General features: G+C 36.9%; 1 protein-coding gene across 1 annotated transcript; it reads right to left on the bottom strand.

Annotated features, from left to right (window-relative positions):
- Positions 1 to 4216: 4216 nt before the first annotated feature.
- On the bottom strand, positions 4217 to 24285 carry PALS2 (protein associated with LIN7 2, MAGUK p55 family member; the record flags this gene model as incomplete). Its single annotated transcript, XM_084282699.1, has 11 exons — positions 4217 to 4393; positions 6669 to 6797; positions 7203 to 7405; positions 9884 to 10045; positions 10825 to 10893; positions 11483 to 11582; positions 13587 to 13718; positions 14763 to 14990; positions 15516 to 15668; positions 19472 to 19624; positions 24169 to 24285. 11 exons carry the CDS (start codon positions 24283 to 24285, stop codon positions 4217 to 4219), a joined length of 1623 nt encoding a protein of 540 aa, XP_084138825.1.
- Between the last annotated feature and the right edge of the window lie 1315 nt (positions 24286 to 25600).

Genomic DNA, 25600 nt, shown 5'->3' with positions numbered 1-25600 from the left:
ACAACTTCCTTAACACTGAGCTGCAGGCAACTCCTATAGCAAACCACTTAGGTGTGATTTTAGAAGATGCAATGAATTAGAACAGAGGATCAGCAAAATAAAACTGTTCCATTTTGAACCTGTCACAGACGTGACAGTTTGTGTAAACACAAATTCCAGAGTTCAGAGATGATCTGCTGTCCAGCTCCAGAAAGCTTTTTTGTATGACCAAGTGCACAGAGCTGCCCTGACCTGAGGACTGTGCACAAATGAGGAATACTGCACTGGGTGCAAATTTATTTCCCATGCCTGGGTCAGTACGTGATTTTACCTTCATTGTATATCTGCAGGTCATTTGTAAAGCCCTTGGTAAGTCCATGCAAGGTGACGTTGTCGAACTGAACTTAATTGCCTACAGCTTGCACATGATGTGGAACCTCAAGTAGGCCTGCCAGTGTAACCTAAGAGACAGCAAGGTAATCAATCACTTGGGTATACACACACCAAAGTATTTACAGTAAAGTTGAGGTTGGTGTATACTTACAGGAATTTTTGGTGCGCTTAAGGAAATAACTTAGGGGTCTTGGTGTACTGGCTGTATTTTTATGTATAACTTTTCATACACAGGGCAACTACAGTGTTTCTTTTATAAGTCTCTCTATATGTACAGAATTTTACAGCACCTCATGCACTGTTTAAAACATAGAAATTACAGATAAATATAGAATTTTTAGATTGAAATATCTGTATATTTAGAAAAATATACATTAGTAAACACAATAAACCAGGTAGAGAAGTGTACCAGTTCTAAAGTCTCACATGCAGGTACATTTCTGGATTAAGTCATGGTAGATAGTAATGTGGTAGCAGACATGAGCATTTGTTGTTTTACCATCCACATACATACATATACACAGACAACTATTTGATAATTCACTTTTCTAAACTACTTAAATAATTATCTTGTGATACATACCACATATCTTAAACATTTAGCAGCATCTTCACCTTGCTCAGACACGCCTATTGTTATTAACAGTCAATGTAAAAACTTTTCCTGTTAACATCTGGAAAATGAATGTTTCATACAGAATGATACATGAAATCCTCGTTATTTGAAATCCCCCAGGAATACTTCACACAGCTGCAATATGAAAAGTTTTCACTTGCTCAAAACTAGCCTTTCAAAGCATCTTTCCCCTAATTGCACAATGTGCAGGTCCCTATATAACTTCTGATCTCCTGTAAAGAACAGGTAGAGTTTATCCCCACTGTGTATATGACTGCAATGGCACCTTTGTTCTGAGAACCTACACAAATGTATCCTTTTGTTTTAATAAAAGTAACTGTTATTCTAGAAATCCTACCAGCTAGTGACAAACTAAACAGAATATCTGATGAAAATCTTATTTCACTTTTAAAAAAATCCAAAATGTTATAAACCTGCCAATCTGGACTCTCAATTTGCATGATTTAACAAACAGATGCAAGGAATGTTATTTTTTTTTTTTTTTAACACTTGCACGTGACCATCCAATTAAAACCTGCAGTCACTTTGATAATGGTCCTTGACTGCAACCTAAGCAACCCATCTCTTACTGCTTCAGAATCGTACTTCTCATTAGCATTGACATTAACAGCACCGGGTCAGCTGCTAGGCTCTGCTGTGCTAACTTAAATGTGCTAGATTTTAAAACGCTATGTGGAGCTTAAGCACAAGCTGAAGTTTTAGCCTTTAGCAAATGCATGGCTACTTGGAGACTGCTCACTAGGTAGGCATTCTGACAGCATGATCTCTGCTGAGATGGAAATAGAAGGAGCACGGTTTTCCTTACAAAACCTTGGTGTCCATGTTTCATGTGATTCGTTTGGCTAACTGTATGAAAAAAAAAATCAGATGAAAATGAGTGATATTTGCAATAGAAACAACAACATCGGAATTGAAGAATCTTCTCATTCCGTTATTTGAGGAAGAGTGAGCTCAGCCCACTTTTGGCATCACAAATAGAGCATTTTCTAACTTACAATGAAAAGGCATCGTATCTGTCCAGTTAGCATGTCTTATTTACAGCATATGTAGGTCTTCTATTACACAGCATACAAACACAGTTCAGTCACGTTCAGCTTGTAGTGCCAAGAGTAAGTCATCAAAATAGTCAAGCAATGGCTCTGCTATCTTTTCTGCTACATAAAACATTTGATCCATTTCTCAAAGCAGCCTCTGAGCGACAGGATCACAGAACATGTCTCCTGGGAAAGGCAAATAAAGGTCTTGTGCTGCTGCCACGCTTAAAAGCTCTGCCAAACTTAAACAAAACCAGAGCAAACACATCCTGAAAACTGTAACAATAAAGCAAAGTAGTGGTACAAATTTTCCTTAGAAAATTTCAGATTCCCTCTAAAAGACTGAAATCTCAGTGTTAACAGCTGCACCGACGACCTGTGCTTACACACATTTTTGACTCATATTTTCCAAATACACTGGGATCTCACATTGCTCCCCACCCTCCCCGTTCACCAAACAACCAACTTGATAGGTGTTTTAAATATCATCTGTAGTATACAGGTGGGGTGTTTTTGATTTTGTTTTGTTTCAGATTTACACTTTTCCTATAGTACAAATCAACAGTTTCCCTCATGCACATAGCAGTATTTAAGAGCCCCGAAAACAACACTGATTTCCAGTGTAGAAGCTTCTTTTCCTTCAGAAACAGTTCTGAGGATGTTGCCTTTTTGACAGCATTCTGTGTCACGCTTTGGTGTTGAAAAAGAATTCAGAAGCCAGGTGCCTGTCACCAGGTGGAAGCGCAATTAAGCAAATAGATGACTTGTGTTTAGACACCTAACCTGATAATTGATGGTGTATGTTACTATATACAACAGCTAAGATGGTAATATAAAATGTGAGCACAAAAAGAGCTAGTCTTAGTGACAAGCTATATTTTCATTTTGTTCTTGTCAAGCCGAAATTTACATTAGCGTAAGTTTTGATGAATGAACTTGAAGCTAATATGAGCTGCACTAATGAGCCTACTAAGGGGAGAATTGTCACTAAACCTAAACGAAAATGTTGTAAAACAAAAACGGTATAAACAACATCGCTTTTTAGCAGTAAGCTTCCAATTCACAAGCTATTGGATGAAAAAATCAATTAAAAACACAATGCAACAAAGAGCACAGAAATTCCATTATACCACACTCAAAAATACAACAGTTTATCACACAAATATCCCAAAAGATAATAGAGAACTCAGCTAAATATCACAGGAAATTAAGCCACAGATCACTATATAAATATCAAACAATGTCCTAAGAAAAGAAAATACTGGTTTTTTTCCTTTTTTTTTTTTTTTTTAAGCAATGTGTTTTCACAAGTGTGAAAAAACAGTGCTAAACATTAAGCTTCACTCTACAAGGCTCCACATTATCAGGTTCTCTCTAGGCTACTTCACCATTGTACTGAAATACCTTGCGTTCAGGCTTTCTAACGTAGGTACTTCACCCATAACAGGCTAACAGGTTAGCTCCCAAGAACTAACCAAGCTTGCAAGGTATTGCTTTATGTTATTTTAAGAGACACGTATAAGGGAACCTACAGAACAGTACAGTTGTCTAAATCAAGAGACATCAGGAAGTTGTGAAACATCAAGAATGCATCAACATTAAGCAGAAAGAAGCTGGAGCAATGGAGCTGGGTGTTGGTTGTTGCTTTTAGTATTTAGAGTTTTGCTCCCATTACATTATTACTTTTTAAGGAAAAAAACAAGAAGAAAAGAAATTAGTGTTCTTTCCTAACAAAAGCTACAGACTCTTGACCAGTTAAACACTGACATTAACAAGTTTTACAAAAATTGTTTCAAGTATCCTCTTTTTAATCACAGTGAAAATGTAAGACCAAGATGTAAATGTTAAAGTGAATGACTGAAAGTTTCTCAGATGAAAAAGGCAAAGGTACTAAATCAAAACATACAAAATGCTTAAACGCATTTCCTTCATGTGATATGAATAGAAAGGTTATCTGTAAAAAGTTAGAAAAATTAAAATAAATTACATATTTAAGTACACTTTCCCTTCAACATTTTTTTATAAAAAGTCAGAATAGTGTACTTCTGAATATACACAGAGTAAAAACGCACAGGTGCCGCAGGTTATCGTTGGTATCTACACAACATCTTGTCACATTAGTTTATTTGCTGCAGTTGATTTTATTTGTTACTTATGCTCATCTTCAGCAAGCTCAATAGACCCAGCTAATTGGGACCCACTGTGGTTCCAGCCTCAGTTTCTCTATAGCAGTCTGTAGCTTCTCAAAGGCTTTGTCTAGGTTGTCATTTACAATGGTCAGATCAAAATAGTGGTTGTACGCTCGCTGGATCCGGGCACTTTCATCCACTGTTTTTTTCAAATCAGTGTCCTGTTGAAGGCATTTTAGAAATTACTTACAGCACAAGACTTGGCAAATCCTTATAAATGAAGTACTACTTCATGACACAGTACAACTGACTGTTTAAAGCTCTGTATTGTATATATTGAAAAAATAAGAAAAGGTCTCATTTATAGCAAATCCACACAAAACTCAAGTTAAAATGCAGTGACTGGGCTGAAAATGTTGTACAGTGCTAACAGTGTTAATTATGGCAACCAAATGTTGCAAATTTTGTGATTTTTAAGAAAGCCAATAAAAGCACATGAACTGGGGCCTGTATGCACAACAGGCAGCTAATCATCTCGTGTGTGCAACTGACAATTCAATTAAAACTAAATGAATGCTTTAGGAATAATTGGGTCAATCAGTTATGTAAATATATTTATACCTCCTCTCCCCCAAAAAAGGCACCAAAATATCAAAGAAATATTACCACCATTAAATGAAAGACAATGAAAGTCGCATTTCTAGAAAGATCCTCTGGAATACCCTATTGGTTTTAGAGACTACATTTCAGGTTTCCTACTCACACGACATCATTTCTTCATTCCTAAACTGCTGCATTGTTTTATTTCTGACATCAGTTGCAAAATGTTCAGGAAATTTTTATTCCTACACTATGAAGCCTTCATGAAGTGCTGCCAATCAGCATTTTTTCATGTTTCATTAGTCCTGCGTTCTTAGAAGATTCCTCTCCACTGTTACACAAACACAATTTTCTGTAAGCAGTTATGAGATTTGTTACCCTGCCAATATTCATTTGAATGTTTTGAGGTCCCAATGCAATTGTAAATACAAAAGTCAAAATTAAAACTTTGCAAAAAGCCTTTCCTTCAGAGTAAATGAAGGAGGCAAGCAAACAAACGTACCATCACAAGCCTCAAAATTTTTTGCTCTGGCCTAGGAAGCTACAAATAATTTTGACAGACCCACTAGACAGCAGGTCATACGCAATAATTCAAAGGTACATTGCTTTTTCATTTGTTCAGGAAGTACAAGATGAAGAAATGAGAAGTCATGCTCTATATACATGTCCACAGATTTGATGTAGAATCTGTACAGATACATAAAAGGATGTCCCTTAGGGAATCATATATTAGGAAGTGCAGGAAATTATTCTTATACTTGTCTAGACAGTTTTAATGTTGCCTTCTTGTATATGCAAGGCAGAAGTCAGTGTTTGTTTGGGGGAGGGAGGAAACACAGAGCACCCCCAGAGCTACTGGAATCCCTAACAACCAGAGACCACAACTGGGACTGGACAGTCTCTCCTGCGGTTAGCAGAAAGGAATCTCACAGGTTTAAAAAAAAAATCAGTGTAAATTGATTCACTGCCCATTTTATTGCTCTGAATGCCCCATCAGCATCATACAAGATATCACTACTATCTGAACTATAGCACTACACCTGTAAGCTGTCAGCATGCCGTGGCTTTTCTTGGATGGGAAAGACGTACTGCTGAGCACAGAGAATGATTGTGTTAACTGTTCAATCTGGCTTTTTTTTTTTTTACTTTGGTCCTGCACCTGGGAAAGCCCATGTCCATACAGAACACTTATAATTTGCTGTGTTGAAGGACACATGTCTCATTTGCTTCTGCTGTGTCTCAGAAAAGGAGACAGGATCTAATGAATAAAATGTGCCACATCACTTTACATGACAAATCCAAGGAACTTCAGGGGAGGAAAACCTATTCAACACTTCTTTCTCTGGCAGTTCCCAGCCATTTTCAGTGCAGCATGTGCTGCTGCAGCAGTGGAAATGAAGCCTAGTCGGATTCAGGTTGGGTTGTTTTTGTTGTTTTGCTTTGTTGTTTTGTTTTTGCCTTTTAAGACAGTCTGCAGTATCTTTCCTAAGATTACAGATTCCATTTCTAAAGCACACCTATACTATTAGAAGAACCTGAACAAAACTTTTGGGGGGAGAGATGGGGAAGTGAAGGAAAGGCACTTACATAAAAGAATAACTCCTACCGTCAAGTATCTACAATTTGCTGCAAATAATCAAAGGTAGCACTTCCCAAAGAATACATTACAAGTAATTCTTGTAATCAACACTTATCTGTAAGAGGTCTATTTTTAAGAAAGAAGCAATCTGCCTTATACATAGTATTTGATTAACTTCTTAAGTAATCAGCAAAAATCTTGCCTAACTTTTCTTGAAGACTTTAATTTCAGAAAAAAAAAAATCCATCTAAAATGAAAGTTAAAAAAAGTCTAAACATCCTGTTCAAAGCAAACTAAATATAAAACAATCTGCTTACAGTGAGAAGTTTGGTTGTAATTCCAGCATCTACCACAGCCTTATGCATAGCACGCAAAGTCTCCAGCTCCGGAGCAGCAATAAACACTACATAGGGCATGAATTCTGAAGTCCTCAGTATTTTCAGGGCCTAGAACCAATGAAAAAGGGAAAAAAAAAAAAAAAAAAGCATGAGAATAAATCACAAGTTCCCATTACCTAAGGGGCACTGCAAAACTAGTCTGCTACAATGAGCAGAAGTACATGATAGGTGAAGATTCTTCTATTTCAGAAATTCCTGCATTGCCTTTTGAAATGCTCAACATCATTTATTTCCTTGGCTAAAAAGATCTACTGCTGCTCTGCAAGGCTCTCATTTCCACGCAGAATCTAAGGTTTTTTCCCCAATCTTTCTAAGTTATTCCAACTAAGTGCCATAAATGCAGAAATCCAGTTGGCAATGCAATCTTTCAACCAGGTAAGAAGCCTTCAGATTTAAAGGCATAGCTCTTCTACATTATACTCCTACTTTTTGAGTGTCACATAAATGATATACCTGTGGATTCACATCCAAGATGCAGGTCCTTCCTGTCTGAACAACTTCAAGGATAGAATCAATTTTAGTGCCATAAAGATTTCCTTCATATTCTCCATGCTCTAGGTATCTGCCAGCTTTAATATCCATCTCCATTTCAGCTCGTGACACAAATCTGTATGCTTGCCCATCCTTTTCATCATCCCTTGGCTTTCGTGAAGTAACTGAACAAAAAATATAAAATATAAGCTGAATTATCTTTTTGTACTTGGAATACATGCAAATGACTGGACAGCTATTAAATCAGGGAAATTATAATATGGAATAATATGTATTTATAATTGTTCCATATACAGATTCATCAATTATTCTAGTTTACATTCCAGAACTAAGCACAGCCTTTCCCATTCTCTTTATTCTTTCCTATATGTTGTTTATCCCCAATTCTTTATTTCCTTTGCATTACTCCCTCAGACCATATACAATATTCATTCATGCCATTTTTTTAATTATTCACTGAAAATAATTCTTTAAGTGACTTTGAAATCAAATGGAACTTTAACTCTCAAAAGCCAAATTTACTTCCGAAAAATCAACTGTGTACCCTTCAGTATACTCCTCTCCCCAAAAACACCATCACATCCCTTCATTCACTCTTCAGAGCAGAATTACCTGAACTAGCTATAAAGAAAAGTTAGCTCATATACCAGAAGAAGCCCAGCCACAGTGGCAAGAAACATAGTGGAGGCCAGCTGATGCTACTTTCCAGGACAACCTATCCTTTAAAGTGAAGAAAATTCATTGCAGAGAAATTGAAGCCCACGCTTAAATATAACATTAGCAGCTAGCTTGGATGTTGGCATGCAGTGTGCAGCACAGATATTATTTAAGTAAGAAAGTGAAAATTAAATTATATAATAAAGTATCAGATTATTACCTCCTTTGCTGCCCTATCATTGTATTACTTGCCCACTATCTGCATTTAATTAGATTTCACTTTAGAATACAGATCCCTTTGGCAATACTGTGATACAAGTAGGAAACATTCTCCCCTCTCCAGGAATTCCTATCCACTTCATTATTATAGAAAACTCAAGCCCCAAAAGCAACGATCTTTTGAAACTGTTAATAATAAAAGTATTACTAGAACTAGAACTAGAACTTAGACAAGATGCTACAGATTGACTGGAAGTATAATGATTAATATAATACTTAAAAAAAAAAAAAATCAGCTTGAAATATACTTTAGAGAATAAGCTATAACAGCTGACAGCCAGATGACCTGACAGTTCAGCTATGAGCACTGCAGAAAAAAACACAGCCACATTTGCTGGATCAGAACTCAAAACCAAGACAACACATGCAGGTATCTCAGGCATTTTTCAACAAACACACGTAAGAAAACATCTTTTGTGAATAACCAGAAGTTTTCCTAATCAAAGAAACTGAGGCCAATTAAAATTACTTATTAACCTACTTAAAATCTTAGTATCACGTATAGAGATGCCATATACAACAAACTATGCACTTCATGATGTGCATGATGAGACTGTCAGATGGCTGGGTTGGGAAAGTTAATTCATATGACTTTATGACTTTAAAGGGCATTCAAAAGCTCTAAATACAAGCATTTTAACATTGTGTTACATTACTTATTTGCAGCTATAGTGTTTTAGAGAAATCAGTGATTCTAAGTGCTTTTTAAATGGGAACAAAAAGTTTAAAAAGTAACATAAAGTTTCTTGCTACTTTGGCAATAAAAATAATGGGATTCCCAAGGGAAGGTTTCCTTTAAAGAAATAACACTGCAAAATCAACCTTGTTATTAGTCACAAATTTCAGCTCTTAGCGCGCTGGCCAGTTGTAATGTTTAGAAACTGAGCAAATTAGGAAGGGAAATAAACAGAAGGGAACAGATTGTTTTTGAAATTCACAAGGGCACCTGGCAGAAGGAGAACCGTAGCTAGGGTTGTCTGGTCAGAGGTCAAACAGAAGGGGGACGGTTTAGGAAAATAAAGATCTAAGTGAGCAAAAGCAACTATGTGACTGGAATGAAGGCAAGAAAACAACTGAATATTTCAGTTAAGTGAGAAGGTTCTTTTTCTGAAGTAGAAAAAGTTCTTTTTCTTTTTAGAAAAAAAAAAGATGATGGGCTTGGGTCTAGATAGAAAAAACTTCAGATTATCATACAGACCTTAAAGATCACAAATGCTGCTATTTTATTGGAAGTTTACTTGTTTCCTTTCCCTAAATTTCTAATGCTGAAGTAACAATTTATAATGCCCAGGGTGCTTCTACAGATGGAAAACTAAACAGCAGACCTGAGAAGCTCCACTGGCTGTTGATCACAGAGACTTCTAACAACTTCCAAAATCCCCTCAAGTGTCTGGGGTGGTGACTGACACTGAGTGAACCTAGCAGATGGGCAGATACTTAATGACTGGCAGATGCACACACAAAAATTGGTTTTCTGCAGCCTCAGTAATGGTTAATTGGGAGTTGCAAATATTTTCACTGTAGTCATATGACAGTCCAGTTGTATGAGAAGTTGAAGAATGTTTTGTCCTTTTGTTTCCCCACTCCCTGTTTTTATACACCGAGAAAATTACTTCTACCATGAATCAATGGGATAAACTTTAGGCATTTTCCAGATAATAAGAAACTTAACACATGACATTACAATAGGATTGCTGACAACTCACATGGCACCGTAGTTCCAAACCTAGTAGGATTCAGTACTATAAACCTGTTCTTCAAGCTTCTTCGCCCCACTCCTTGGGCGCCAATTAAGACCAGTGTTTTCCTCTGAAAAGGAGGCATTTTGGCTACTTCCTCATATATCTGGATTTCATGACGATCAAATTCTACATTGAGAAGCATACAAAAAATAGATAACAGTCAGAATTTTAAGAAAGAAAAAAAAACACAATAAGGACTGCTGCTATATCTGAACAGACCTTTTGTGAATATAAATAGGAGTCAAAGGGCTTTAAGTCTGATATAAGCTTTCTTGCTTTAAACTGGTATGGAGATAGAACTTATTCATGGAAAATGTAAGGTCAGATTATTGTCTTTACTACCAGGGAGAAATTTCTAAATGGACCAGAATGGGAAAATTGTGATTAACAATTCAAGAGCTGCCAAGGAATTTCAGATTGGTTGAGGTTGGAAGGGACCTCTGGAGGTCACCTCATCCAATGTCCCTGCTCAGGCAGGACCACTTACAGCCACTTACCTGTCCAGATGGCTTTTGAATCTCCCTTTCCAAAGAGGGAGATTCAACAACCACTCTGAGCATTCTTTCTTGACCTAGGCAGCCCAGAACTGGACGCAGGACTCCAGGTGCAGCTTCACCCATGCTGAGCAGCGGGGAAGGATCACTTCCCTCAGCCTGCTGTCAAAAAGGCTTTATTTTTTTTTTCTCTTTGTTAAAAGTTCTTCTCTGACTTCTACCTACTGCAACCTGTATTTAGCACCATCATACCTTCACTGGTTACAACTACTTTTAAACCAAAAACCTACCTGACTTACTGAATGTATAATCAAATATTTTACTGCAAATCTTTCTGCTTTGGATACACCAGGCCATCTGCAAGTTTAGAAGCATAGAGAACTTCAATTCATACATAATATTAAGAGATACCTGCATTTCTTGTAGTGAGATACATCATCTTTTTCTTTTTTTTGCTGCTTATTGTTCCACAGAAAGGCCCTAAAAATAAGAATCGAGACAAACTCATCATTTTTATTAAATGTTTTTTTCTGGACATTTACATTTCTGATTTACATGAACTTGTGCAAGGTTAGATTAATTATGCTTACAAGGACTATTTTCAAGAAAATACCTTTCTTTTTTAAACCTCTATATATTCTCGGGAAGGAGTTTACAGCTATTTTCATACACATTACACAGTGTAGTAAGAACGGAACAGAGGAAAAAAGTAGTTTTCCAGGGAAATTTTCTAAAAAACATTAGAAAAATACTTCAAAAACATTGAATTTATTAACTTTCAGTGTATACTGTAAGAACATATCTGGAAAAAAGTGCTAATTCTTATCACTTTCCCATCTCATTTAGCTTTTCATCAGCAGGTGGTAAAACTGATTTATGTATCTACGAAGACGCATATACTTTAGACTTTGTCCTTTAGTCAAAGCCCAAACCATACATACATAACAATCAGCATTTAGCATTATTTTAAGTATTCTCATACAGCAGTTTTCTGCTATCTGTGAATGTAGGAAAACCATAACAAATGGAGTCAGAGCAAAATATATTCCTGAAATTCCTTAAATCTCACCTGAGTTGTCCCAGTCCCTCCTAACAAAAGCCTTTCTCTTCTCTTCCAGGAACTGGCTAGGAATAAGCCCCGCACTTCCTCCTTCTTTGACATGACTAGCCTGGTAAAGAATACAATCAAGGGTAACTTGCGAGAAGCATTTTTCTCATGTCATGTTGATGACTGATTTTCACACTGCCAGAGTTTCTTAATGGTGAGTACTGATACATTTATTACTGCGACACACAAAATCAAAGTCAGACATGGACGTTAAAGATCTGTCTTACAGTAACAGTGGTTTGTCACTGAAGTATTAAAACCTTAGGAAACAAATTAGATACAAGTTTTCCTATTAGTCTGCTTTTAGCCTGCATTAGTCAGCCATAAACTTTTGGCATAAAAATCCTACGTAGAATTCAATAGCTCCAGCTCTCAAGTGATAAACCCCAAGACTTTGTAGTACACAGTATACTTATTTTGTATTCTTAATCTGCTCCAAACATCTTCAAGTGCAGCTTATTAACTGTCATTTTATATACTTGGGAATGCCATGAACACACATCTAATCATGCCTTTTGTAATACTTAGCTACATATTTAAATGAGTATTCTTCAGTATTCTTAGTAACAGAAGTTTGGCTAAGATTCTATGTAAACTCATTTCAGGGTAGGCCAAATTCTCAGCAAGCTTAATGCATACAAACACACCATTACGAAACGTTACACTTTTCTTCCCCATAACCAGTCAGCCTTGTCACTTGCTTACAGGAGCTGTTTGCTCTTCAAGTCGTACACTTCTACTTATTAGTGACTAATTGATTTTTCACAGCTAGTGAATTCCAAGTAAGATTCTTGGGCACTCTAGCGTTTCCAGAATGCCCAAGGAAAAACAAAGTTTTTCCCCAGCAGCATAATCTGCACAGTATTACCTGCAACACATTATATTGCCTTAATGCATTTAATTTTTGCCATTCATCGAGGGTGTTTATGAGCATTTCTAATTTATTTCTCCTGGATTCCCACAAGTGGCAAGCTGAAGAAATTTGAAAAATAATATAGAAGACAGCATGTAAGCTAAATGTCAAACTACTCTAGAGTTTTAGTGTTGAACTTCTGAAACAAATTAACTTGGCAGTAATAATTTTTCTGCGCTTCCTCACATTTTTTATTCTCTTTTTTTTCCTGTTATTACCATCACTGACAAGCAACAGAATTCAGCAACAGTTGTTGATGTATATTCAAAAATTTTTGTCGCTCATAATGAGATGTATATATATTGCTCTCAAGTGACATTTGGCTCACTATTGCTTGTTATCTAGCAAAGGGCTTGAAATTTAGGGGTGGAAAGGGAAATTAGTAATGCTAAAATCTTAAGCCTAGCTTGCCACTGCCACTTGCAAAGTTGAGTATCTTGGCTGAGAAAAGTGTCTTAAAGGTTCACTTGTATTTTCAAGGGCACTGATCATGTTCAGCTGTGCAGATAGTGTCTTGAAGAAATAAAGATAGCATAAGCATCTGATTTTGCTTCTACTGAAGGAATGAATGCAGAAATGCAATCTGAACAGTTAATATTTGAAACAGTGACATTTAGATTATAACATGCACATTATAGCTTACAGACAGTGACCACTGTGAAAATAAAAGGTACATTTTCTCCAGAACAACTATTCTCACCCCTCCTCAGATCCATCAGGTTAATTTCCCTCTCTCCCCTCAACTCTGGGCTCATAAGGGGTCCACTTCCCCAGTCACTGCCAGGGAGGGCTTACCACAATTTACATAGTCAATCTAAGACTTTATGCTAGAAATTACCCACTTATAACTGATTTTGGAAGATCTTATGACTTATGACACATGAACAAAGACATATAAATAGTAGTATCAGCAAAAACACAGTTTTACACATAATTTATTTTATTTATTATTATTTATTAATTTATGATTTTTAATATTTTGACTTAAGATACTAATAGCTTGAAATTGGATTACACTAAACATTTGTTCTTGTATCTACTGTTAAAAAGAAGTAATTCATTATTTAAAGAGTTTATATTTAAAGTGTTTATTATTAAGGCCGTTAGTGAAGCTCTTTTTTTCTTTTCTTTTTAACTTATTTATTTACCAACCTGCCACCAATTTGGATCTTCACGGTTTACGATCTGAAGAATTTCTCCTTTAGAAAATTTCAAACCTGCTTCTTTGCATGGGATGAGGTTGTCATTATACGGATTATAATCAAAATGACACTTCACAAAAACCTGAAATGTAAAAAAATTTACAATACTTACATGTTACAAAATACATTCTGACTAATTTACCTGTCAAAGCTAAATAGTGTATTTACAGCATAAAAATTTTGACATGATCAGATTTTCATTTCACAAGTAAAATGCAAGCTACAGGAAAAAAAAATGGCAAAGTACAACAGCTGAGAAAGGAGAAATAATCTGCAGTACAAACCTTGGTTGAAAGAGCTTCATGACAAAAATAAAAAGCCAACTGCTCAATTTGGGCAATGTATTCATGTTTGCACTTCAATGTGTCCAACTTTAGCATTCAACTGTAAGTTACTTAAAAATATATACATTAGTCAGGGTGTGAGCACTGTCCTCAAGGTTTGTAGAATCCTAATAATTAATTTTGCCACGAACTCAATATTTGAAGAGAAACAAAATATGTGACTGCTTAAGACTCAGATTTGATGCAGGGGAAGGAACAGTGAGCTGCATCAGTAGATTGGAAACATCTTTGACTTTTTTTCTGTCAGCTAGGAGAGCAAAGGAAGCAGCATACCTGCCTCAAATACAGCAGAGCAGATAGCGTTTGCCCAGTGCTCAGTCTATTATAATCATGGGCATTAAGACTGTCTGAAGAAGTCCCACAAGATGTTTCAAATGCACTAATTTAGAGCAATAAATCACTTCTGCAGTGGAGAAACTGACAGTCTACAGCAACAACAAAATAGTAAGTAATAGCCACCATCCAAGTTCCTTCCTAAAGTCACAGAATTCAAGCTCTTCTGTTGAATTCAGTGTGTTTCTGAATTCCACAAAACATTACCTGGACGTTGGCCATGTTATAAGCACACGCACTTCAGTGCAGTTTAGTGTGGTTGTGGCTAGGTCATCAGAGGTCACTGTATGTCACAGAAACATGCTTGGAAGCATACAGACACTTAATCTTAGATACTAACAATTTTTTAAGCAGCCTGAGATGTGAGGTGTCAACTTATTCAGAAAACTTATTCAGAAAACACCAAATAGAAGTTCTTTTGACATAATTGTTTGAAATGTGCTACTGACCTGTTGAGGAATAACAGTGTCTCTGTAGCTGGGGAGAATCTTCAGAGTGACACTGCCACTAATATTTTTCAGCAGTTCCTGCAGTTCCTTTGGATTGTTTCCAACTTCATGGCCATTCACCTCTTTAATAATATCACCTACATGCAGAAGACCTTGTCGATCTATCATGCCACCATGGAGAATTCTTGCTATTACCAGATCATTGTTCTCAACTCTGAACGTAACACCCTGAAAGAGGTATGTAACACATAGTTTACCATTGCTTGAATTTCAATTTCATTTTACCTTCATCTCACGCAAAATTACATAGCTTTGGGATACTCTTATCTCCCCCAGTGGTAACAGACAATAATAGTTACTATGATATAAGAGTTTATAATATATAGGTAAGTATCAAGTGACACAAAAGTGCCTTCAGACAAGGTTTTCATATGAGGGAACAATGACTGTATTGTTCTTGATTGCACACAGTCCTGTCATTTTGTATCAAGACCAAACAGATGTTGTGTTAGTCAGTTATGCTAGCAAGTAATTCTACCTAATGACTGCCTGTTCACTAAGCCATAACTTCTTTGAGAGAACAGGATGGAGAGCACACAAATACCTTCCTGTTTCAACCTCTCAATACCCATCCAATCTCCCATTAAAGTACACAACATAATAAGGGTAAGAATGAAAACTTAATGCAAGAAATTAAGCACACACAAATGCTTTCACTCACATTTTAAATTAAAGACATCTTCAGTTACTTACCAGTGGTTCTCCTGCTCTTTTGTGAATTCCAAGAATACGAATAGCATCTACTGGAACCATTTGGTTGTTCACTGAAGAATTATTGACTTCTGGGCTAGAAGGGGGGGAATCGTAACATTTTGAAGCCACAATATCATGTGCTTCCAAGAGTGACTGCAAGGGAAAAGAAAAAGCCTTTTTTAAAAATCATGAAATAACCATTTGTAAAAGGGCTTAGTGCTGGAAAACCACTGAAACTACCCTTTGAGATCGGATCTTGAAACTATTATTTCATAAGGAATACAGCAAAAATCAATTTTCACGTTTGTATGAAATATAAGTAACTCACATGACCTGCTAACCCTACTGGCTTGGCAAATCTGCTCTCTTTTTGTAAATGTAAGTGCTTCTTCTTAAGAAAGCGTAAGAGAAATGTAGTGAATTTGGGAGGAATGTGTGAACTTTAGAGAAGAAGATGGAAAGAGGATGTGTCTACCACAGTGGAGGATGTACCTACAACAGTGTTTCACCTAATGCAACAGTATCCGAGCAAACATTTAAGTAAACAAACATCCCACTGCAAAAAGATGAAGAAAACTCATCATTAGGTACTTGTGTTTAATGTAATAAAGTTTTCCTCCACAGTAATTTGGAAGTAACTCTAAATTAAAGATAATTACAGGTATGTAAGGATTTCTAGCAATCTGCAGAATGAGTGCTTTCTGCTTGCATAAAACCAAGGCAGAATTCTAGCACTGAATGAATCCAAGTTGAAAGAATTCACGTTTAGAAAGCAAGAGTTCAGACTTTATACTTATAGTTAATGGTGTTTTTACCAGTGCATGTATGTAAATACAGACCAAACGGAGGAGATCCAAATAAATATAATCATCTCTGGAAGACAAGGAAATTTAGACTTGATTTTCTGGTAAAAAAGGGGACTTGAAGATTTAAAGAAAAGATCTGTAAGGCACAGGTAGAACAACATAAAACTTGTAAATTAGAGAGCAGAAGCTTTCAGTCCTAAGGAGGAAAAGGGACACCCTACAGCCACCAGATATCATAGCTCAAGATAAAGCGTCTGTGACACACAGTCTCTCTGACAGAGAGAGGAAGAGGAAAACAAGCAAGTAGGAGAGATGTCTGTTAGGCCCATCTTACCTCAAATAACATAGATGGCTTTGTTTCAAACATTGACCTGAGGAGGTATGGTCATGTTCGATTACTGACTGGTGTTAAATAAATAGCTAAAGAGAAGTCACAGAGAACAGGATGTCATACGGCCTATAATGACATGCTCATGCCAAAGGAAAGCAGGAAACAGTACTAGAAAATGGAGTAGGTGGACAGGCCTATGAATTTAACAATTTTGCTGCACGGTCTGCTCCATCCTTCTGTAAGTCACCTGTAACCTAACAGTTGTGCGACCACGTTAGCATAGTGCTAAGCTCAACACGCAAACCTCCAAGTGTCATTTCTGAACAGTCATTTTAGACTGCCTACCACGTAATGACCCTACTGATATTTCAACTTGAGATTAGAAGGAGCTACTAATTCATGGATTCTGCCCCTGCCATTAAGACTGTAAAGACAGCTGCTTATTGTGGCTGCTCTGATACTGTGGACATAAACCAAATCAAATGAAATAGGAAAAACAATCATTTATTTAAATCAAGCAGCTGTCAGATGGTAGCAATTTCTAATTCTTCATCATACAAGGCACATGCAATCCAGAAAACACAGATACTCATTTGCCAATGTTTTCAAGCATCATTTTTGGATCTTTCTACATTTCCAAAATGAAGCCAACTAGTATTAACTATGTTTTTTGACACATTACCACAGTCAGAACAAGTAGATGTACCTGTATGACACTTTGCTTTCTCTTTTGGTCACGCGCTAGTAAAAAACTGTTCCCCAAACTCCTGGCCACAAACTACTTAATTTCTTGTGTAGCCTCACACATGAGCATACTTCCACAGCTTGCTGCCCTTAACTGTTATATAATTTATGGATTATAATCTGATTCACAGCCAAAAAAAGTACTAAGCAAACAGTCTGTGCCATCCTCTTCAAATTAACATGCTCCATAACACTTTTCAGTTCTTAAAAGCCTCATCCCATCACTCGCATTCTGATTCTATTTATTCGCTCAGTTTCATGGATAAGCATGAATTCTTTCAACTGCTGCTTAACCATCTCTTGATCACAAAATCTTTTTCCTGCTATTTCCATGATGGCTGAGTCACAAGGGGACTATCAGGGACTGTAAACTGCTGCCCATAATTATAAAATTATTTCTTTGAGACGAGCAATACCATTAATTTGGAAAACATAGAATCAGCCTCTAAAACAGCTACGCAGTAGTAACCATGAAATTTTAAGAGAGCTAAGTTCTTCATGGTGGCTTGTTGTACGCCTTTCCTGAAGTGGAGACAGGAGGCAAATTACATTTTGTGTAATTACAAGTCACACGGAATTTTTTCTTTCTTCCTTACAGATCCCTTCTTGCAGAATTTGGAACATGTCTCCCCGGAACAAACGAGGCAGAAAGGATAGCAATTCTGTAGTAATTAGTTATTTTTCTATTTCCTCGTTAGAGAGGGAGACACAGAGTCTCCCCAAGACTCAAGAAGAGAATTGTATCCACATCCTGGACTGCAAATTTTCTTAGAAGTTCTTCTAGAGTGGTCATTACTATGATATCAGTTAAATAAAAACCCTTGAAATTATGCAACTTTGCCCTTAATTGGTCTTAATGCCTGCCTCCAGATGGGGAACAGCAACACAAAATTAGGGGCCAAAAAGTACACTCTAATTTTAGGCTTCCAAACTGAGTTACATCAGATCTATTTTTACAAAATCAGTAGCTAGCTGCTTTTTGGCTGTATGCAGCAGCCCAAACTGCTCATTGTTTCTGCAAATGAGACTAAATGTCTCACAACAAGCACTTGGAAAATAAAAAATACAAGATTAAGCAGCTTCTTTTTAAGTGAACTCAGTAATTCTAACAGAGTGAAGGGTAGTTTAATTCTCCAAGGCAGCATTTACCTGTCTTAGCCATTAAGTAGACTTTTTTCTTTAGCTTCCTACCTGACTCTTTGTGTACCATCCAGGTGTTGCAACAAATGAAGTAGGGAGCCCTAGAAATAGCTTATTTCTCTTGCATACCCATGACTCACCCGATGGTACAGTGAAAGGAGCAGGCAACCTTGTTGAGAGTATGTAATAAACATGACATGAATTTTTAAAATAGGTTCCAAAAGAGAATCAAAGAGCGTAACAGTAAGTCTGATATTGATACTAAACTAATTAGAAGATCATGTAAACAAACACACAGAGAATGACTAAAGTATTTTTGCATTGTAACTACCAGTTCCTCCAAACTCATCCTCTCCCTGTCCAGTCCCAATTTCTACTAAGGGGATCTGCGTGAGATCGAAGAGTGATTTGAAGTAAGTCCAGCAGTAAGTCTCCAAATCATAGTCTTAGTCATGATGCCATTTTGGACAAATAAGAATGCAAGGGAGGCCAACATACTGTTCTCCAGAGCAGGCAGAGGAACTACCAGCAATCACAACAGCTACTACATTAAAGGCTGAGGTGTTAAAGCGTTCCCTATTTCCATCATGCCTGCGTTAAATGGAAATGCACCTATAACATAAAATTGAAAACTTAAAAAAAAAAAAAAAAGCCATATTTTTTTAACTTGTACACCCAAAAATGTTTTTATGACTCTATACGTGTCCGCCAAAAGAAGCACATTTATACTTTGACAAAAGGTTTGGTTATGTTCTTATATAGGAAAGAGGTGATACCAAAGACTAAAATAATGCTCATGCTTAACCTCATGACTAGTTCTTTACCATGCATTCAGAGTAAAATCCTACATTAAAATTGGCTACAGGTCAGTTTAGTTATTAAACTTAGATTTGTATGTGTACAGTGATAGAGTGGGTAATATAAACAGGTGGCACCTGAAAATGAGGCTCCTTCAGTATTCCAACCAATTCTGCAATGTTCTCATCTTTATTTATTAAGGGACTGATGTCTTCAAGAATTTCATTCACCAGCTCCAGATTGTTGTCACTGACAGCCTCAAGTTTAGAATCTTCTAGTCGCTCATGAGCCTGTAAGATAAAATAAATATGCACCCTTCAACAGGAAAGCAGCAACAGTTACATACAGTCCAATACATACATTTTGTTTTTATAAACGCTGAAGGATTTTACATCCTTAACTACTAGACACAACAAAAATTACGAGCAGCACCTGTCAGATATGCTTGCCTGTCCATACTTCCTATAACCTCCATGCTATCTACATACATCAAACAGTCCTCTCTGAACAGTAGCATGCCTCACATCTTTTCTGCTTCAGAACCTAGTACTTGTGTACCTTCTAGAAGGACAAAAAATAAATACAGGATCTGCTCAAAAAGATATAGTCTGCTTTTGAGAAACATTTACCTGAAGCTCCTCCTACTCAGAGACACCTGAATGACAAATTCAACAGGAAAACCTGCATAACTAAGGGAATTCTGAACAAGGTCTGCAGCAAAGAAGAGTAACAACAGTATGTTGGGCTGGAAGGGTAAGAGTGTTGGCTGCATGCTGAGGAAGGTGATCCTTCCCCTTCCAGCACTGGTGAGGCTGCACTTGGAGTCCTGTGTCTGTTTCTGGGCCACCCAGGTCAAGAGAGACATGGGCATGCTGGAGAGAGTCCAGTGAAGGGCCACTATAATGACAAAGAGACTGAAGCATCTCTCCTGTGAAGAAAGGCCGAGAGAGCTGGGAATGTTTAGCCTGGAGAAGGGAAGGAGCCTCACCCATGTGCAGAAATACCTGAAGGGTGGGTGCAAAGAAGACAGAGACAGGCTCTTTCCATTGGTGCCCACTGGTAGGACGAGGCAAGAGGGACAAACCGACACACAGTAGGATTTGAGTATCAGGAAACACTTTTTTTTAATGTGAGGTTTACTGAGCACTGGCACAGGCTGTTCAGAATGGTGGTGGAGTCTCCTGCCTTGGAGATACCTGAAAGATGTCAGGACATGATCCTGGACAAGCAGCTCTAGGTGGTCCTGTTAGGGTTAGGGTTAGCAGGGGCATTAGACAAGACGACCTCCAGAGGTCCCTTCCAACCTCAAGCGTTCTGTGATTCTGGGACTACTTTTTCATCTTTCTAGAGCTATTGCTGCAGATACAACACTTTCCTAAACATTGCAGGCACTTAAATTCAAGGAAAGGTAGGAGATTTGAGCTGCAAGAGAAATGCCTCATAAATTGAAATGCTTTGCTTATTTATTATAGGCAGCACTTTATCAAAAATTAGGGACTAAGAGGAGGCCAAAAATAGTTAAGACTCTCAACACATTCTGAATTAAGAGTTATTTACAACACTGTAGAAACAAGAAGTTAACAATTGCTGTGGCAGGTAAAAACACAAAAAAATAACTGACTAATTTAAGACTCCTCTATATATACTTCTATATATTTATAATTTGTATGTGCATGCATCTACTTGCTTATCAGTGCTTTAAAACAGATGTTAAAATAAAATTTTGCTAAATCCAATAAACTTTGTTCCCTGAAATCAACTGGGTATTGAATCTTACTTCGCATCTATAAAATGCCATTTCTGGAGAAACAATGGTCACTGGAAAGGCTAACTTAACACACAGAAAGGCATTTCAGACATTCCCAAACACCCTCAAACCAAATGACCATGATTACAACATTCATACAGCTTGGCACCTACACACATCCTCCTTAGTAAAGGAATGCTATTTTGTACATAACATGTACAGTAAACAGTATTGTCTTTTAGAAGTTCCCTTCTTTTACAGCAAGTAGAAACCCAAATCTATTGACTTTTAAACGCACTCCAACTTTTACAGGATTAGAGAATTTGGGTTACCTCCTTTGCTACTTTTCTTTAAAATGTTACCACTAACAAGATGCTTAATATAAACACAAATATCCTAACCCTTCACCCCAAAATCAAGGCCATCAATATACAGCAGAACAGAAAGTTTGTTCGTCAACAACCTCTCATCCTGTACTATGCTGGGGAGTAGCAGAATATGGAATGGTATGAATATTTAAAATAAAAAGGAATAGCAAACTTAGATACTATATTTTATTTCAGTTCATAATTTCAGCAATGCTAAATCAAGTATTTAAATTCATTAAATGTTCAGGTAATAAGGATTTTGCCTTTAACAATCTGAAATCCTAAATACTGGATACCATCTGTTTATAGATTAGATTAGATATAGATTACATGAAAATACATTTTACAATGATTTCACTTACTTTCCCTTTCCCCTCAAAAGCCCCTTGAAACACATTTACTTAGGGACATGGTTTAGTGGTTAATATTGGTGGCACGGGCACGGCTGGACCAGATGATCTTGGAGGTCTTTTCCAACCTTAATAATTCTATGGTTTTATTGGAAAAAAGTTCATAGGTAAACACAAACTTCAACACAAAAAAACTACCACCCGCTGAAGAATGGAAAGATACAGTAAGTGAACCCTCTCCCAAAAAAACAACTGTAATATCCAACTTAATACCTTTATTCTAGACAGGAGAAGAGTGAAATTACTTTAATGCAACTTGAAAGGATTAGCCAAACTTGGCATTGCAAAATATTATAAGCATATACTACCTTTATTAATTGCCTTAATATTTTAAGGACTGAAAAGAAAAAGGTTTTGTTTTTTTGTTTGGTTGTTTTTGTCCTATTTGACTACAATATAATGATTAGTCTTAATAGCAGACTAACGAGGTGTAAGTTTTAAACTAAAAAGGGTAGGTTTAAATTAGGTATTTGGAAGAAATATGGTGGTGGGGCACGGGAACAAGCTGCACAGAGACGCTGTGGATGCCCCATCCCTGGAACTGTGGAAGGCCAGGCTGGATGGGGCTTTGGGCAGCCTGGTCATAGTGGCAGGTGTCCCTGCCCATGGCAGGGGGTTGGAATTAGGTCTTTAAGGTTCCCTCCAGTCCCAACCATTCTGTGATGCTATCATTCTAATCAAGAAAACTGAAAAGTCTTTTACATTTCTGTCCCTGTCTGAAATGAATGTGCACAACTAATCTGACCATCTCAGGGTCAGGCCAGAATTCACTATTCTGATAAAACTAGCTCTTCTTTCTAATAGAAAAACAAGGTTGATACATTTTCAGAGTCAAACGTGTATGTATGAACTACATACACTTCATGAAATGCGTTATCGTTTTCATTCTTGTCCTTATTTAGCTCTGCTGGTTAGGAGTGGGGTTTAGGGTTCAATTCCGAAATAATTACAAAAGAAAAAAATGAGTGTGGTCATGCCATATGGACACAGTTAAATCTTTCAGCATTCTAGATAAAGCAGGTTTATAGCTAAGATCTTGTCTGTTTCCTTTACAGGCACTTTTTTTTTTTAAACATCTGCTAGTCATTAAATTCCCCATAATTGGAATTGGCGATTAATGTACAAATTCTTTGTAAGAATAAATGCTTTGCAATGAAAATTTTCTTCATGATAAAATTTAAAGATGAAGTATATAGCAGACACTGAAGCTGGAAAAAAACATAAGCAAGAAAGTGTTTTAACTTACTCCAGTAAATTTAGTACACAAATTTTCCCCTCTGCAGTCATCTCACCAGCAGATGAGACACTTCCAGTATTTGTAAGTTTATTGCTATGCAACTTTTTCCACTTGTAACCCATGGTTTTGAACAGTTAAAGAGAAATGAATTCTTATATGAACTCTTATGAGATGTTTTCTTTTCCAGATATTTTACTGAGCAAAATCCATGCACAACAATTCTTTAGCTTTACAGAGTATTTCATGGCTGCCTAGAGGGCATCCCTTCAGATGTCTGTTCATATTAAAGTGATAGCTATATTTAAGTTAACTGTTTTTTCTCATGTAAGGAACCTATTTTTATGAAAAATAAGAAAGAATGTAAGGGCTGTATAATACTAACTGCATCTCCTTATGATAAGCTACATTTTAATTTCAGAAACCGAAGAATTTTTGTAAACATTATCTTACATAATTAGTAGCACTACCATCTAAGAATAAAATATTTGCATAATTCAAGACCACAGCTAAGAACAGTCCACATCTGAGCGCTGCTAATCAAAGGTCCCAGTATTACTCTGAGATCTCGGAAAGGGCCTGGAGAGAATACTCACTGGGTTGACCAGAAAGCCATTTTGAACCAAAGACAACAAGACCTGTTTACGCCACGGGGGAAAGAAGGTTATTGCTCTCACTTTTCATCGTTAGCAAAAATGCTAGAAGAGGGAAGGCATATGGGTTTTGCACACAACGGTGGTCACAACACTATATTAATACCAACTACTTCTAATTCCAAGCATTTTGATGTTTTCTTCATAAATAATTTTAACACATTATTTCTGGAGTCTCTGAATTTTTCTTTTTCCTCTAGATCTTCCATGTAAAGATCTTACTCTTCCAATAAATCACTGTATGCAGAAGTTAGATTATACCAAATACGCTACATCTGCTTTCAAGAACTCTTTCAAGTCCTTTAACAACACATACCAAACATAAAAGCCACTGCTGATACCTCAGATCCATACTCAATGTTCACACAGTAGTAACAATTGTAATATTCCCAGATTCTACTCAGAGCAGCAATTTGAAATACCTTAGCAAGTGATCTTACAATAGGGTTTTCCATAATTCCTTTGAGAAAAATCAGGTCTATTTCTTCAGCGCCTGTTGAAGTCGGCAGATCAGTAAGGTTATCCAGTACCTGCTGCATGGCTGCTGGTAAGAGGGAAAAATAAAAAAATTAAGTAAGTACCGACCAAAATAGCCTTGGATAAATAGCAAAAACTCTGAAAAATACCACAATATTAAAATTAGAAATTTTAAGTAGCCAACTGCATACTGAGAGCAGTGGAAAAAATGGAAAACTACTTTCTTATTATAATTAGAAAGATGGAGGGGAGGTATCTATCCAAATCCTTATCACAAGCAACTTAAATCCAGAAGCAGCACATTCCTTTTAACATTCACTACTACTTAAAGACTGAGGAAAAATCATCAAGTATAAACCATGTATATGATATACATAATATTGCAAATACAATAAAAGCAACTAATTCATGTCTGGTTTTGTCTAATCTCACTTTCAGATAAAGTTTTCAGCCCTTATGCACACCAAACACCTGCAAGTTTTAAAATGTTTTGTCTTTTCCAACCTAAATGATTCTTGTTTCTATCCCCAACAGTCACTTACAACCTCCAGTTCTGACTTCCTGCACTCTGTGTAAGTGGTGCAGATGGTAACACCAACCAGGCACCACTGCATGCTGCATTGGGAAATATATCCTAGAACTTGAAATATATTTTACCTGCTCAGTGGAGGATTTCCTGGCTATCTACAAACTCACAGAGAGAACTATGGCAACTTGGGTTGACAGTGAGCAACGGTGCCAATGAAAAAGCCAGCAAACCCTACCATCCCAGCTGTCTTGTCCCACAATGTCATTTATGATGTGAATGATGAGAATTTATTGTATAACTGTGTCCTTCAACCCTTTTATTTAAGATGAAGTCAAATAAAATAGATTTTTTTATGTTAGGCAGCAGGTCCAATATGTCCACGTACTGCAGAATTCTTGTGCATTTGGGCACGTAGCCCTTTAGCCATTTGTGCAGTAGCCCTTAGCAGGAACTTCCCAGGCTAGTTCCAAGCTTGCAGAGATGAGCATGTGTAAGCTTTGGCTATGCACAAAAGGAGGCAGCACTGAAGGAAGTTATGATGTTCTTCACAAGGCAAACGGACATTTTTTCCATCTTTTCCAACATACGATTAAACATTCTCATCTTGTTAGTATTATCTTAGTAGTGAATAACCTATACTCTTCTTGTTTTTAACAGTATTCTTTCAAACTCCCGCAGAGTTATGTTGCATGCTCAGACAGACACATACACAGGCCCACTAAAAATTTTCTGCCAAGACCTTCAAGAAGCTAAAAGTATTAGAAAAACCACTGTGTACTGCAGTGCTCCACATGCTGCACAGCAGTATACATCAAGACAATCAGAAAGCCTATATGCTCCTTCTCCCA

This window comes from Netta rufina (assembly GCF_964035555.1).
Source record: "Netta rufina genome assembly, chromosome: 2".
Lineage (NCBI taxonomy): Eukaryota > Metazoa > Chordata > Aves > Anseriformes > Anatidae > Netta > Netta rufina.
This window is presented reverse-complemented; position numbering and strand designations above follow the sequence as displayed.